We start from the raw sequence: 14905 nt of genomic DNA, 5'->3' as shown, positions 1-14905 counted from the left end.
TCATATTTTCTGTAAAGTTGACTCAATACTAAGGCGCGTGTTAGTATTTTAATGATATTTAAGAGTGCTAAGTTCTAGCCATAACATTACACCAAATTTAATCAAAAATATTAACAGCAAAATATTGTATTTGCTTTATTTGGAAACCTTTGCGACCTTAAGATGGATTCCATTTTCGGCCGACAGTAAAATGCTCTTGAGCACCATCTTCATGGGTATTTGTGTCTCCGAAGCGACACTGAAATTGTAACCCTTGATAAGGTAGGCCAGGCCCACACAGGTTTGCATAATGCCAAACCGCAGGCCGATGCAGTTGCGTGGACCCTCGCCAAAGGGCAGCCAGGTGCAGGCGGGTCTGGCGGCGATTGCCTCCTCCGTGAAGCGCTGCGGCTGGAATTTCTCTGGCTCGGGATAAATTTCAGGATCGTAGTGAATACCCAATGCTGGGATGATGACAGTCGTTCCCTTGGCAATGAAATATTTGGGATCTTCAGGGGAGAAATCCGTATCCGTCTTACGCGTTAGATGCGCCAGCACCGGGTACTTGCGAAGAGTTTCTGAAATATAAATAAGAAAGTGTTGCAGTTACAGACACAAACTTTAAATCCTCATAGAGCACGCGTACCCATTACAACCTGCTCCAGGTATTTCATTTCCTTGACGCCCTCGTAGGTGAACTCATTGTTGTGATTGGCCAGAACATCGTTGATCTCATTTCGCAGTATATTCTGAGTATCCTGGTTCTGGGCCAGCTCATAGAGAGCAAATCCCATGGTGGTGGAGCTCGTCTCAAAGCCGGCCACAAAGAATATGAATGCCTGGGCCAGAAGCTCGTTGAAGGTCAGACCCTCATCCGAGTTGCCCTCCTGCTCCTTCTGGTACATTTCAATCAGACTGTCCATGAAGTCATTGCGCTTTTCCTTGGTCCTCAAGCGATGGTCGATGGTGTCTCGCACAATTTTGGTGTAGAAGTCCTCCACTTCCTGCACATTGAACTTGAGGCGCAGGGAACGCGATAGTTTCGGAAAACCGAATATAAAGAAATCCAATAGACCCCAATAGCGATGATCGGTGATGGCTCGCTTGCCGAATGTAACAAAATCCGCTTGCGGATTCTGTTGACTGTTACAGTTCAGACCAAAGGCGCAATTGCCTATGACATCAGCGGTGTAGCGAGCCACCAGATCAACAATTTCCAGAACGTTTCCAGTACCTCCAACTCTGTCGCTAAAGATCTTGTCCATCTCCTCACCCACTTTGACGACAATGGGGAACATGTGCTTCATTTTGCCCGATGTAAATGTGGGCGTCAGCTTGTGCCTCAGATGACGCCACTTCTGGCCTTCAATGCTGAACACCGTCGCCGAGAGGGGATCGTCAATCTCATTGTAGAATATGCCCCGGTTCTCGAAATGATTAAAGTCTTTGATGAGCACACGCTTCACCAGATCAATGTCTGTGACCACAGCGGTTCTGGTGAAGAAGAAGTAGAACCCAGCAAACGGGTATTTGGCACTCTTGTACTTTCGATAGTAGTCCTTGAAGATCACTGCAATGTGCCGCTTCTTTGGCCAATCCTTCATGTTTCCGAATAGTGGGTGGGGCACATCGTGCGGGATACCTCGACGCTGCCAGTAGCCATGGCGACGTCGAGCCGCAAACAGAATCAGCGACACCACAATAGCAATTAGAGCCACAACCAACGACATTTTACTTTCTGTTTGACACTGGTCGCCGTTTGCTGTGTCTACTGGGTTATATGGGTAAAAGCTCGCCCGCTCTGTCTCTCTCTCTCTCTCTCTGTTCTCTGTCTCCAGCATGAAGCAACTATACAAGGAGGTCTCGTCGTCGTCATTTCCCTTTGATTTTAGTTCTTCAGGCGCACACTCCATTGTCGTTTCGCTCACACTTACAGCGAGAGCCCTTTCACTCGCACTTATTGACAGCTTTGTTACGTTTCCCTCTTTTTCAGACGAGACCTCCTAGTATAGTTGCTTTATGGCCTCCAGTAAGCTTTTGATACCCTACTGAAATGCGCCTCTCTCTAGTGGAAATTGTACGCCCTAGTGATAGGGTATCTTGACTTTGATTTGATTTCTGCAACGCATGGTGGAATAGCTAAAAGCGCATACAATTATTCTAGCCGACAGAGTGCACTCCAAAGTGAGTTTTAAAAAATGGAGTGGTACTAAACCAAAGTTCTTTACTATTTTTTGGTAAAAACACAAGTTAGATTGATTGAGGAGGTGGCTTTAGACCGTGACAAACGTGAAGATAAATAAAACTTTCCACTAATTAAGACAGTGAAAAATAAATGCACAAAAATAGGTTAATTCACTTAATGATCAGGAATTTAAATACGCTTGTGAAATAACAGCATTGAAATTTGCCTGGTAACGATTATATTCGTTATACCTGAACTGATAAACGTATTGATAGTGCTGACACCTAATACACGAATTAATCAATATGCGTTTTAATCTAGCCCAACAAAATGTAACAGCAAGATATAGAATTTGTTTGAGGCTCGATTCGGTATGATAAAAAACATTATATGTATGTATGCTAGTAATATCAGTTTGAAATTCGCTGGTGAACACAATTATTTGGGGTATCTCTTACGCAGTCCATGAGTATGGCTATCATTTGCGGCTGCTTATCTCTTGCACCTTCAAGTAGATGCCGTTCGCTGGGCATAGCAGTATATTCGATTTGACAAATTCAATTTTGGGTGCCGTGCGTGGACAAACACTGAAGTGGAACCGTCTGAGTAGCTGAACCAGGGCAATGCTCGTTTGCATCTTGCCGAAACGCATTCCGATGCAGTTGCGTGGCCCATCGCCAAAGGGCAGCCAGGCGGCGGTGGGTCGCTGGGCCAGCTGATCGACCATGAATCGCTCGGGTTTGAATTTGTGTGGCTCAGGGTAGATGGTGGGATCGTGGTGAATGCCATACACAGGTATTAAAAGCATCTGTCCGGGCTCTATGTAGAAGTGCCTGTGGCCTTTTGCGGCATACCAGTTCTTGGAGATGCGCGTGAGATGTGGCAGTGGTGGATATTTTCTCAGTGTTTCTGCGGGTGGTAGAATGATCATAATTCTAGTTTGACAGATGAACATCTCCAGTACATTACCTGCAATGACCAGCTCCATGTAGCGCAGCTCTTGCATGGAGTCGTAAGTAAATTGTCCCTCACGCAGTTGCAGGGCAGCATCGATTTCTTGCCTCAACTTGTCCTGCAGGTGTGGCTGCCGGGCCAACTCGTACAGTGCGAATCCCAAGGTCGAGGCTGAGGTGTCGAAGCCGGCCGCAAAGAAGATGAAAGCTTGGGCAGCCATCTCCTCCAGGGTGAGCTCGCCGCTCCGTTTCATTTCGATGAGGAGATTCATGAAATCGTTCCTCACAATTCCCTGCTCCTCTCTCAGCTTCACAGTCTCCTTCACAATGCGTACATAGAATTCAGTGATGTCCGGATGTATCTGACACAGGCGCAGACGACGTGCCAGGTCTGGGAAGCTCTCGATGAAGCCATCGATCAGCTTGTTGTGGCGACGTTCGGTGAATGCCCGGCGCCCCATCACGGCAAACTCGGCCTCGGGATTTCGCAATCCGTTGCACTCCAGGCCGAACACACAGCGGCCAATCACATCGGAGGTGTATCTCGCCATAATATCACTGATCTCCAGGATGCCGCACATGGCATTCGATGCCAGTTCGCCGCAGACCTCAGCCAAGTCCACGCCCACCTCGCACACGGTGGGGAACATGAACTTCATCTTGCCCGACGTGAACGTGGGTGACATCTTGTGGCGCAGTGGCCGCCACTTGGGTCCATCGATGCGAAAGAGGTGCCCGGTCAGAGGATCGTCCCGCTCGTTGTGATACATGCCACGATCCTCAAAGTTCGCAAAGTCCCTGATCAACACCTCCTTGGCCAGTTCTAAATCCAGAACCAAAACCACGGGTCGAAGCATCATGTAGATGCCGGCAAATGGTGCTCCGCTGCCCTTGAACAGTTCGTACAGCGGTGTCACAATATCCTTAAAGTGCTTTGTCCTGCGCAGTCCATCCATGTTGCCCATGGGAAAGCTGGGCCTCACATGTCCGATCCCACGCCTCGCCCAGTAGCTCAGCCTCGTGCGCACATACCAGAAGCCAATGGCCAGGGTAATCAACAGCGTTGCAATCACATCCAGCATTCTCCACAGAGTTTCACTTTCAACTGCACTCAAAAGCTGCCTCCACGCAGTGATTAGAGCAGCAGCAACAGCTACCGGGGGAGCAAAGTCGGCGGCAACGTAAACAAGCAAAACAGAGAGCAGATAACCTCGCGCACAATTTGCACTCGAAATGGAAACTCTGGCAAAGCGGAGAGCTTTGAGCGATGCTAAGGCGAATGTGATGAGAGAGAAGCGACAAGAGACTCACAAAAAAGAAACGGCATTGAAATGTGTATTTGTATATGTGTGTGTGCCTATCGTTGATCTTGAAAAATAAAAAGTTAAGAGGAGGGTGGAAAAATTGTTTACGTGCGCTGACAGGCTGGAGAAAAGAGAGAGACGAGATGTGCCGCCCACTCTTTTTCAGCTACTGTATGAGAGCTGGCAGGGAATCGCAAATTAAATTATGTACAACAGCTAGCTGGTCGAATAATGTGCATTTCTATATTCACCCACATGAAGAGACTCCTAATAAACTCGTAAGAGTGTTACGCCAAAGAATAAGCAAATATTCTTTACTTGTATTTACTCTTTGCAGTGCTCTCTTACACGGTTTACTCTTAATATGTGGAATGGAATGTATTAATTACACCAAAAAATGAGCAAATATTCTTTATTTTGATTTACTCTTTGCAATGCTCTCTTACAGGTGTTTTCTCTTAATATTATTCTATGACCAATGCAATGAATTAATACCATAAGTTTCACATACAGCCACTGTTTAGGTAATTTCTGTTTCAAGTTCAGTTCGTTTGTACATATTTCTCTCTTTGTGTGTGAAGCTCTTTATCAATCGATTACCGGGTCTTAAATACATAGATATGTAATCATCTGGATTTTGGCACTCGTTATCAGTTTTTAGGGTGCGGCCAGTTTTTCCATTTTAAGGTGTATGCCTGCTTGGGTTCCTATAATAAAGGTTCGACTGGAGAACTTCAATGGGATTTGGGTGCGTTCGGTTTGGCTGAATTTGAAATCGCGTAGAATGTAGGAAATGCCAATTTTCACCTGCATTTTACCGAAGCGCTCCCCAATGCAGTTGCGTGGACCTTCGCCAAAGGGCAAGTAGGCCATCGGATGACGGGCCCTTACCTGATCCGGCTCGAAGCGACTTGGATCAAAGCTCTCCGGCTGTGGATACAGCTCTGGGTCGTGCTGTATGCTATGCACGGGGATAATCACTCTCGTGCCCGGCTCCAATGTGAGTTTGCTGTCCGGTACACGATATTCCTTGGTAGTTTTGCGCCCAATATGCGGCAGTATGGGATACTTCCGTAGCGTCTCTGCGATCACTTGATCTAGGTACTGCATCTCCTGAATGGACTCATAGGTCAGCCGGTCATTGTTGCGACCCAGTACCTCGAGGATTTCACTGCGCAACCTTTCCTGAATATCGGGATTCAGCGCCAATTCATACAGGCAGAATGACATCGTTGTCGAGGAGGTGTCAAAGCCGGCCAGGAAGAACACCATGGCCTGAGCGGCAATCTGTTCGAAGGAGAGCCCATCCTTGGTGCCCTCTTCCCGCAGTTCTATTAGCAGTTGCAGCAAATCATTGCGCTGCACATTCTCGCGCTTCCTGTAATCCAGTGTCTGGCGTACTGTGTCCAGGAAGAACTCGCTCACCTCGGGCCGGAAGAGTCGCATGTGTAGCATCCGCGCCAGGTTGGGCAGGCCAAACATGAAGGCCAGCGCCATGCCCGAGTGGAGAGGATTGGTTGTCACGGAGCGACCCATGCGACGGAATTCAGAATTGGGATCCTTAAGGCTGTTGCACTCCAGGCCAAAGGCACAGCTGCCAATGACATCTGTACTGAAGCGGGCACACAAGTCCTTGGCCTCTATCTCACCGACTTGCAACTCGCACGCCTGCGTCAGCTTCTCCCCCACGCTCAGCATGGTGGGGAACATAAACTTCATCTTGCCGGAGGTGAAGACCTGAGTCAGGTTCTGCCTCAGCCAGCGCCACTCAGGCCCGTCCAGAAACAGCAGGTTTCCGGTCAGCGGATCGTCCTTGACATTGTGAAAGAGTCCACGGTCCGCAAAGCTGCTGAAATCACTTATCATTATTTTCCTAATCAGCTCCAGGTCCATCACAAAAAGCGCTTTGTTCAGGAAGGTGAAGTAGCCACAGAAGCGTTCTGTTGCTCGAAACTGCTGATAAATGCGCCAATTGATGTCCGTCCAGTGTAGCTTCTTGCCAAAGCCTTGCATGTTGCCCAGGAAGAGGACAGGTTTCTCCCCTGCCACGCCCTTGCGACGCCAGTAGTCATAGTGCCGACGCAGTCGGGCATAAATCAACGCGCCAGCAACAAAAAGGAGAGCCAACAGAGTCCACATGCTGCCGTCCACTCGATTGAAATGCAACTGACTCTGGAAAACAACTGACTTTGCTTGTAGAGAGGAAAGCTTTCCATAAGTTTCCTCGTTCTCTCTCTCTCTCTATCTCTCTCTGATATTATTGTATCTCTCTGATGTTCTGAATTGAGTCATGGGTAATGGGCATACCTCTGCCTACTCGGTTGCTTTCAAATACTGAGCATTTATCGCAAACGAAATGGTTTATTACAAAAAAAAATAATCCCAAAACTCAGATACGCTCCACTTTCAGGTGAATGCCATTCTTTGTGGCTAGAGGAAAACCGCGAGTGTCCAGAATCAAGAGAATTTCGGTGCGTTTAGAGACGCCAAACTGGAACCTTCGCAGCAGTGACACCAGGCCAATCTTGGCCTGAAGCTTTCCAAATCTCAAGCCTATGCAGTTACGTTGTCCGTCCCCAAAAGGCAAATAGGCCATCGGATGGCGTGCCTTCACTTGATCCGCCTCGAAGCGACTCGGATCGAACAGTTCGGGTTTCGGATAAATTTCAGGATCGTGATGAATGTTGTGCACAGGTATTAGTACGGTTGTGCCCTTGTCAATGATGATGTCCGTGTGGGGCAATTTGTAGTTCTGATTGGCCTCTCGTATCAGTTGAGGAATAATGGGATGTTTCCGCAGAGTTTCTGTACGTAAAAACTGATTAGAAGAGAATTTTTAATTGGATATTGCATTTATGCACCTGCTAAGACCTTGTCTAGATAGTGCATCTCTACTAATGCATCATATGTTATCTCGCCTCCTTCCGTAGTCTTGAGCACAGCTTCGATTTCCTCTCTCACACGCCGTTGGATATCGGGATGCAGCGCCAGTTCGTACAAACAGTAGGACATTGTGCTCGATGAAGTTTCGAAACCTGCTGTGAAGAATACGAAAGCCTGGGCAGCCATTTGCTCGAGGGTCAAGCCACTGGACAGATCAATTGCCTTTCCTTGCTTGGCGGCCTCCTCGTTCTCGGCTCGCAACTGAATCAACTCGTCGAGAAAATCGTTTCGCTTGATGTCATTCTTCAGGCGATAGTCTACGGTGTTTCTTACAGCATTCATAAAGAACTCCGACAACTCGTCGGGTAACAGTTTCATGCGTAGTTTTGCCGCCAATTTGGCATTGGTAAAGACGAAAAATTGCACCAACGGTGAGTGGCGAGGTTGCTCAAAGATCATCCTGCCCTTTGCGCGGAACTCGGCATTGGGATCGCTCAAACTGTGGCACTCCAGCCCAAAGGCACATGTGCCTATTACATCTGTCGTGAACCTGGCACAAATATCCTTGAGCTCCACATCGCCATTATCCACAGCAGCAGCACTCACGGCCTTGTCCATGGCGTCGGCCAGTCGATGGCCAACCTCAACGATCACTCCGGACATTTGCTTCATCTTTCCGGAGGTAAAAACCGGCGTCATCTTTTGCCTCATTGAACGCCACTCGTCGCCCTCCAGAGTCAGTAGGTGAGCCGTCAACGGATCATCTTTCACATTACTAAACAATCCACGATCTTGAAAGATATTGAAGTCCTTGATCAGCACTTGCTTGACCAAATCCAGATCAATGATGAGTGCAGTCCGCTTGAAGAAAGTGAACATTCCAGCCAAAGGCGCGCGTCCCTTGAACTTGTCGTAGATCCTTTGGTTAATGTCACGAAAATGGTACTTGGATCCTAATCCTTTCACATTTCCTATCAGTGGCAGAGGGCGTTCATTTGGCACTCCTTTCCGTTCCCAGTAGCTATAGGTATTGCGGTAGTAATTGTAGGCCAGAGCTAGGGCCACGCCCAGCAAAGTAAATGTGAACAGCATGGAGATTGAACTTTACTTGTTCCACTCTCAGCGAAGACTGTCCAGACTGTTTGGTTTGCTTCATACTATACGTTTCTGGAGAACATTTAAGCGAAAGCTTTTAAATCAGAAATGCCCGAAGTGGGACCAAAAGATTATACTTTTATACATGTAAACATTTTTAAATTCATGAAAGAATCTTGCAAAAGCAATGGTCAAGCCCCCCGAATACGTACACTAATCAAAATAAACGCGAAGCGAGACGTTTCTTTTTCTTCATTTGTTTCAGCTTCAGCTTTATTGATCACCTATGAGTGGTGCAAAGGTTATTGTTTGCTTGCTTAGCTCTCTCTGCTCTTCTAAAATAATTATCAAAACACACGCAGAAATGTCTGAAGCAATAAAACTAAACAAGAAAAGGCAAAACAAGTTATGCTCCCAATTCGCGGTTCAATATAAAGCACACTAATATCAAGACGTATTATTTTGTTTATTTTATGTATTGGTTTTGTTTTGATCGTCAGTTTCGTTGAAGAGCAAGCTCAAAGAGAGTGGCAGAAAGAGATAAATCTCACAAAAGCTCCCACAATAAGTCTACACCTAATGATTACACTTTGCAAAAAACATTTAGTTGAAGTATCTATGGCGCAATAGAAGCCATTTATGATAAGCTCACTGATTGTATTTTAAATATTTTATATATTTTATACATTATCCTACTAACAAATCGTTGAAAAATCTCTCAGAGGTATTCCGCTATAATTTAATACTATACATTTAAGTAATTAAACAAATTGCGTTGATCATAATGCTGTTAAGCACAGGCTTACCCCGCCAGAAAGTATATATCGAGAACAGAAAAGAGATGTTCTGGTTGCAGTAGCAGTCCTCAAGGTCGGCTTTACATGTACATATTTACATGCATTGGAAGAGCTTTTGAGCAACTTGCAAAGCACAAAATATAGGGAAATTAAAGCAGAGGTGAGCTTTAGTGGTGCATGAATGAACTAACAAGTAGAATTAATAACGGACAATTCGGTTCCTCAATCACACAAAAGTGTTAAAAAAAGTGATGCGGATGAAATCAAATTCAGCAAGTGGCACTCCTAACCGGCGATCCTCTCAGTGTCATGTGATTCTCATCAACTTCCATAAGCCCAGGTAGGGCTAGGAGTAAACTTCCCTTACCCATTCTCAATTTCTTACAACATCTTACCTGCAGATGTTCTAGGATGACTGAAAAAAACCACAAAATAAAACTTTACTGGTTTATACAGGTAAAAGCTGCTAAGCTACTTACCAATCTTGTTGTCTTTTTGCGTCTCCGTGGCATTTGGCACCACTTTGATGCGCTGAAAGCAGCCAGCAGAGTCTGGAGCCACATCTGGCAAGGGAGAACAAAAGTCCATGGGGGCCAGCTAGCGTTGGCATTTTCATCGCCTTGACGACGTCACCAACCGGGTGTCCAGCTGTTGGTCAGTTATTCAGTTGCCCATTTGGCCGTGTCCATTCCATGCTTTGCAATGTCGTTTCCGTGGTCGCTTCCCAAGGTATTCGTACACTTAGCGGCAAGCAGCTGTTTATGTTGATGGGCCTGGCTGGAAAGAAAATGCTGAGGGTTTTGTCCATTTTTCCACCCATTTTAGCAGCAGTGAGTGGTGGAAGAACTTGGCGGCATTGCAATTTGCTCTTCGCATTGCATACTTTTAGGATCAGGAATTTTTCCGCGCCCAGCACTTAAAAATATACTGAATATTTTATGAAGACCAGAGTGAGAGAGTGGGCAATATGCTGTACATGTGTTGCTGCAACAATGGGCAGTGCTGCCTTAATTAAAACAAATTTAAAACCAGTTAACGCACACTCACGCCCGCATTTGTATGTGTACACACAGGCAGCCGCTTGACAGTTGGCAGCGGACTTCCGCCTCTGGCTTGGGAGCACATCAAATATGACAGGCTGGCCGTGGTCGGTGTGGCTCCGACTCTCTGCCACTGCCACTGGCTGCAACCAAAATGTTGCCATGCAAATTTAAATGTCAACAAAAACTTGCAGTTTAACCCAAAAACCTTATTTTGCGGTGTGTGTGTCGGCGGTGGTGTTTGTTGTCGCCATCCAGCAATATCCCAGCCAGCGTTCGGTAGCCTGCCAAGGCTGCGCAAATTTATGCAAGCTCCATTAAAGGCCAACAACGATTAGAGATGAGAGCGTGATCTAATGGAGAAATAAAACAAAAATAAAGTGAATATTAAAAGACGTAGAAAGTTAGACAAAGTTTCATTAAGTACTTATCCACTTACACTGATGGAAAAATGATTCTCTAAAAGCATTCCGCTGAATGTGATTCCAAATAAATGCAGCTGAAGTAAACGAAATTCTTAGGAGCATTAAATACACTTTACGTTTATTTGGTAAATGAAAATGATTTGCCTTAAATAGCCTATGAAAAATCGGCTTAGATTGGCAATTCAGGCCTCTCTGCACATTTACCAAATTGTGTGTCAATTTTGCAATCACTTTACTTTCATTCATAATTTCATATTTCAGCTCATCGCCTTCTCATCTCTAGAACATACTTGGAAAATCATGGCTCGCATATGCGATATGGAGTCGTCTGTGTGCGCTGGCTTAAAATTGTGCAACAGGAAATGGATGGTTGGCTTGGCTAACCAAGCCCAGCCATGCGACCTCTTAGCACTGTCTGCTCGGAGTGCCAATGGTTGTTGGTCCTGCTCCAGTTCTACTCTGTTTTGTTTTGTTTTGTTTTGTTGCTCGTGTTCAGGTGCATCGCTCTGGCAGCTGTTTGGAGGCCATTGTTTAGGCATCGGATGTAGGCAAGTTTAGAAATCTAATGTATAATTTCGCAGCATTTTAATTACATGCAAACCGTTGAGTTCCTGGCCTGCGTCTGCTTCTGACATGTGGCCATGCAAATTCGTCGAATTATGACAGGACGTATGTTGCATGACTTTGATATTTGTGGAGTGCATTATAACGAAATATCGCTGTAGTAGTTCCCCCCTAAAACTTACGTTGCCCAACCCAAAAAAACAATCTTTCGACCCGATTGCACACGGACATCCTTGTTGCCGCCATATCCTGACTCTTTGGCCTTCGTCTTCCAACTTCCAACAGCTTCACCCGCCTAAAATAACAAGGAAATTCGAAATCGCATCTGGTGCTTTGGCAAAAGTTTCAGTGGTGAGTGGATAAGTTAAAGCCCAGGACAACTTTGCATAAACATATAGGGCTCAATCACATCGGCCATTACCAGCAGTTCGCCGGGTTTCATTCTGTTATCCCCACTCCCCTCTCCACTCTACCTCTGACTCAATTGTTCTGCCATTGTCAGCGCAGTCCCTGCTGCTCGTAGCCCACTCTACGAGCAATTTGCCTTGACAATAGTCATGCATTTTAATTGTGCAGCAGCTGCGGTTCATCTTGTTCCCCTTCCCCAGTTTGTACCCTGCGCAGGACACTCTTCCCTGCCACCCTGCCAATGCTAAACGCAGCAAATTGTGTGGCCATTAAAAAAATGGCGCATAAAATAGAAACTTTTCCAGATATTTTTATTCGGAGATGCAACACGCAGGGCAGCAGGGCAGCAAGGCGGGAGGGGCAACAATTATTTGTAAAATATTTATTTTACAATTGAATTGAAAAAGTTTCTGCGTGTGGCATTTCCCCCAAAAACTGTGCAAGAGAGGAGCAACTTTCGACCACTAATCAAATGAATGGAAATTAACCCAGCGAGGCGGACAGATGGGACAAAGGGAGGAAGGGGGACTTACTTGGAGCTGTGTGCAAAACAATTAAGCTAAAATTGTTATTGCAATTTGAAAACAATTGTCAAATTATGCAAATGCCGTCTGATTGCCTCGAGTATTTTTCCCACCCAGCCCCCGTCGGCCAAAGCTAACAAGGTGAACATGAAAGAAGGGACGGGAAAGGGAACGGGAACGGGGACTCCTTTATATCACCTTCTTCTGGGGGGTGGTGGTGGCGGCTTCTCAAAGATTTATGGTGACTGCCTGAAGTGTCTGGGGTGGCAAAAAAGTTTTGCAAGTGCGTCGGCATCTTGGCTTGGTGCTGACGTTGTCAGCTGCAAGGCGGCTGCAATTTGCATAAAAATTCATTGGCCTGGTGGCAAGTTGACAAAAAGAAAACCTTTTGGGGCCGAATAACCAAGTACTTCATGTATCTTTGGGATAACGAATATGTAACGCTCTTATGGCAAATTTATCAGAACATTTTCTTTTACATTTCAACATGCAAATGTGTACATATGTACGTGAATAATAATTTGCTTTAGCAGAAATAATTACTTAAAAATTAACATTAAAACTAGTGAACCCTCAATGAAAGGGAAGTGATCGAGAATCCGATTAAAATTGTGACTTTTAATATAAATTTCCAATTATATTCGGCCGCAGGATGTATATTAGTGTTGCTGCCAACTACACAGCGTGAAACCTAGCACTGGTCAGAAACTGTTAATGGTGGCGACCCGGTTCGGAACATGTGCTGCCAGCTTCCTCCTATTGCTACCCACTGCTGGCGCTGATGCTGCTACATTTCCGTTACATTAACAAAGCGCCTTTGTATGGTACCAGCAAGAGAACAACAATAATGGTGAAAAGCAAAGGGACAGCAACAGCAAAAATGGCGCACACGCTGCGCTTTACAAGCGAAAACTAGTTTCGGTTCAGGACCTGGACAGCGACAGCGACAAGGGTCATTATGGGGTGGAGCCGGACACACCCGGACACTCACATCCACAACCTCACCCTCAGCGCCCAGTGAGTCTGGCAATCTCCAGTGCGTGTGTATTTTTCGGTCAGTTTTGTAATTGAATCACGTTTTGTATTAAATAAACTTTTCAAATTATCGAAAAATTGACTTGCACTACTCTACAAACGCCGCACTGCCGACTCCCACCGGCTACCAGCCTAGTTTTAATTTACTTGTGTGTGCGTGTGGGGCATGCACACGTTCAAGTGCTTCCGCGATTGGTTGTGTGTGTGTGTGTGTGTGTTGCCTGCGTGTGCTTAACCATTAACATAAAAAAGCGACCAAACTGAAAGTGCTTTTCTCTCTTGTTTGGTTTTTTTTTATGCAAAATACTTGACAGCCTCATTAGTATTGAAACGGTCAAAGTTCTGTGCTCTCTCCCTTTCTCTTTCTCCCTCTTTGTTGCTAGTGTTGAAAAGGTCAAAGTGGTGCCTCTCTCTTCCGTTCGCGCTTTAACGCGCTCGCTCATAAGTAGGCAATGAAGAGAAAAGAGGACAAAGCGATTATTACCAAGGTGTACGGTACAAGGTACGGTGCTTACTCTGCTGTGAGGTTCACACTCTTTTTGTTTTGGTTCTCTTAATGTCAGGGGTAGTTCAGCGACATTGTCAATGCTGTTTCCCATTCTCTCGCTCTCAACAATATTAATGCATGCCGAAGAGCGCAATCCGAAAACACCTCACCCTATGTAAGTAGACCTTGCATCACGCTTTGCCATAATTCTGGCAATGTTAACGCACAGTTATCATACATGTACATAATTATATATGCACATGCATATGCAAATGTGTGTATGACATTTATACATAAACTGTAATGGTTATTTTTTGTTTGGATGCCATTGTTTGCGCAATTTTGGAGTAAAATGAGTTAACCAACAAATATAATCGCTTTTGCAATCACGTGCAGGCCGAGGCGTCCATGCACTTGGTCACCTATTCGCCGTGCACAGCGTGTAACTTGCACGTGTTCAACCACAAAAAGAAACAAAAACAACAGCAACATTCAGCCAGAAAGAGCAATACACAAATGCGAGTACAAGCGTCCGAATTCTTTTCATAGCATACTTTGCATGCAACGCTGCATGTCCGACAAAGCTTGGCGCCATCATTTTCACCCATGCAAGGACTCCCTCGAATAAGCCTCTCAGGGCTGGGATCCACTCCCGACAGCCGACAGCCGACAGCCCACAGACGCAGGCACTGGGAGTAACTTGTTTTCGCGCCATTTGCACGCGTCATGAATTTTTCATAAACATTTAAAGCGATTTCATTACAACAAAAACACACACACACACACACACGAGTGCATATTTAAATCGTTCAGTTCTGTTCGTTATGTATGTACATATACACTCACTGGTACACTTTACTGCATCCCTCACTCTTGGAGAAACATGTAAATTAAAAATTAAATTCTGTTCACGACATGCGTTTGGCGATGCTCCTGCTCCTGCTGCTGCTCTGTCCAGCAGTCAGGTTTATTTACAAAAGACAATTATGAATGGAACGGCAATGCTGCCAGAATGTCGGTGGGTGTGTGGTTCAGGGATGGCAGCGGAACTGGAACAAGTTAAATTGACATGGCTTCAGCTTATTTTAAAGCCATTAAGTAATTAAGGTGCAGCAATTTGCCAGTTGCCAATGCATGAATACATATGTAATTGCAATTGTCGTTGCAATGCTGCCGCTGCCGCTGCCGCCCTGGAATTGATTTCAGTAAAAAATGTGTTTGCATAC

At 45.6% G+C, this 14905-nt stretch overlaps 4 protein-coding genes across 4 annotated transcripts; all 4 read right to left on the bottom strand.

Moving 5' to 3' along the window:
- Nucleotides 1–96: 96 nt before the first annotated feature.
- Nucleotides 97–1743, bottom strand: LOC117583299 (probable cytochrome P450 6a23). Its single transcript, XM_034271544.1, has 2 exons — nt 626–1743; nt 97–557 (listed from the first exon to the last, which is right to left on the bottom strand). The coding sequence occupies exons 1-2, from the start codon at nt 1707–1709 to the stop codon at nt 136–138; spliced, it is 1506 nt and encodes a 501-aa protein (XP_034127435.1). The 5' UTR covers nt 1710–1743; the 3' UTR covers nt 97–135.
- A 491-nt stretch (nt 1744–2234) lies between these two features.
- Nucleotides 2235–4315, bottom strand: LOC117583309 (cytochrome P450 6a22). Its single transcript, XM_034271557.1, has 2 exons — nt 3134–4315; nt 2235–3073 (listed from the first exon to the last, which is right to left on the bottom strand). Exons 1-2 carry the CDS (start codon nt 4197–4199, stop codon nt 2643–2645), a joined length of 1497 nt encoding a protein of 498 aa, XP_034127448.1. The 5' UTR covers nt 4200–4315; the 3' UTR covers nt 2235–2642.
- A 504-nt stretch (nt 4316–4819) lies between these two features.
- LOC117583990 (probable cytochrome P450 6a13) lies at nt 4820–6602 on the bottom strand. Its single transcript, XM_034272715.1, has one exon. The coding sequence runs from the start codon at nt 6558–6560 to the stop codon at nt 5079–5081; it is 1482 nt and encodes a 493-aa protein (XP_034128606.1). The 5' UTR covers nt 6561–6602; the 3' UTR covers nt 4820–5078.
- A 193-nt stretch (nt 6603–6795) lies between these two features.
- Nucleotides 6796–8438, bottom strand: LOC117583987 (probable cytochrome P450 6a14). Its single transcript, XM_034272699.1, has 2 exons — nt 7283–8438; nt 6796–7226 (listed from the first exon to the last, which is right to left on the bottom strand). The coding sequence occupies exons 1-2, from the start codon at nt 8394–8396 to the stop codon at nt 6811–6813; spliced, it is 1530 nt and encodes a 509-aa protein (XP_034128590.1). The 5' UTR covers nt 8397–8438; the 3' UTR covers nt 6796–6810.
- Between the last annotated feature and the right edge of the window lie 6467 nt (nt 8439–14905).

The sequence above is a fragment of the Drosophila guanche genome, unplaced genomic scaffold, assembly GCF_900245975.1.
Source record: "Drosophila guanche unplaced genomic scaffold, DGUA_6, whole genome shotgun sequence".
Lineage (NCBI taxonomy): Eukaryota > Metazoa > Arthropoda > Insecta > Diptera > Drosophilidae > Drosophila > Drosophila guanche.
Note: the sequence above shows the minus strand (reverse complement) of the source record. Positions and strands in the feature narration are given on the sequence as shown.

Bases quoted from the DNA above. Each gene is read 5' to 3' on its own strand.
- LOC117583299 (XM_034271544.1), bottom strand. From the start codon at position 1,709: ATGTCGTTGGTTGTGGCTCTAATTGCTATTGTGGTGTCGCTGATTCTG. The intron at 558-625 runs GTACGCGTGCTC...TTTATATTTCAG, and splicing joins CCTGGAGCAGGTTGTAATGG to AAACTCTTCGCAAGTACCCG.
- LOC117583309 (XM_034271557.1), bottom strand. From the start codon at position 4,199: ATGCTGGATGTGATTGCAACGCTGTTGATTACCCTGGCCATTGGCTTC. The intron at 3,074-3,133 runs GTAATGTACTGG...TACCACCCGCAG, and splicing joins CATGGAGCTGGTCATTGCAG to AAACACTGAGAAAATATCCA.
- LOC117583990 (XM_034272715.1), bottom strand. From the start codon at position 6,560: ATGTGGACTCTGTTGGCTCTCCTTTTTGTTGCTGGCGCGTTGATTTAT.
- LOC117583987 (XM_034272699.1), bottom strand. From the start codon at position 8,396: ATGCTGTTCACATTTACTTTGCTGGGCGTGGCCCTAGCTCTGGCCTAC. The intron at 7,227-7,282 runs GTGCATAAATGC...TTTTACGTACAG, and splicing joins TCTAGACAAGGTCTTAGCAG to AAACTCTGCGGAAACATCCC.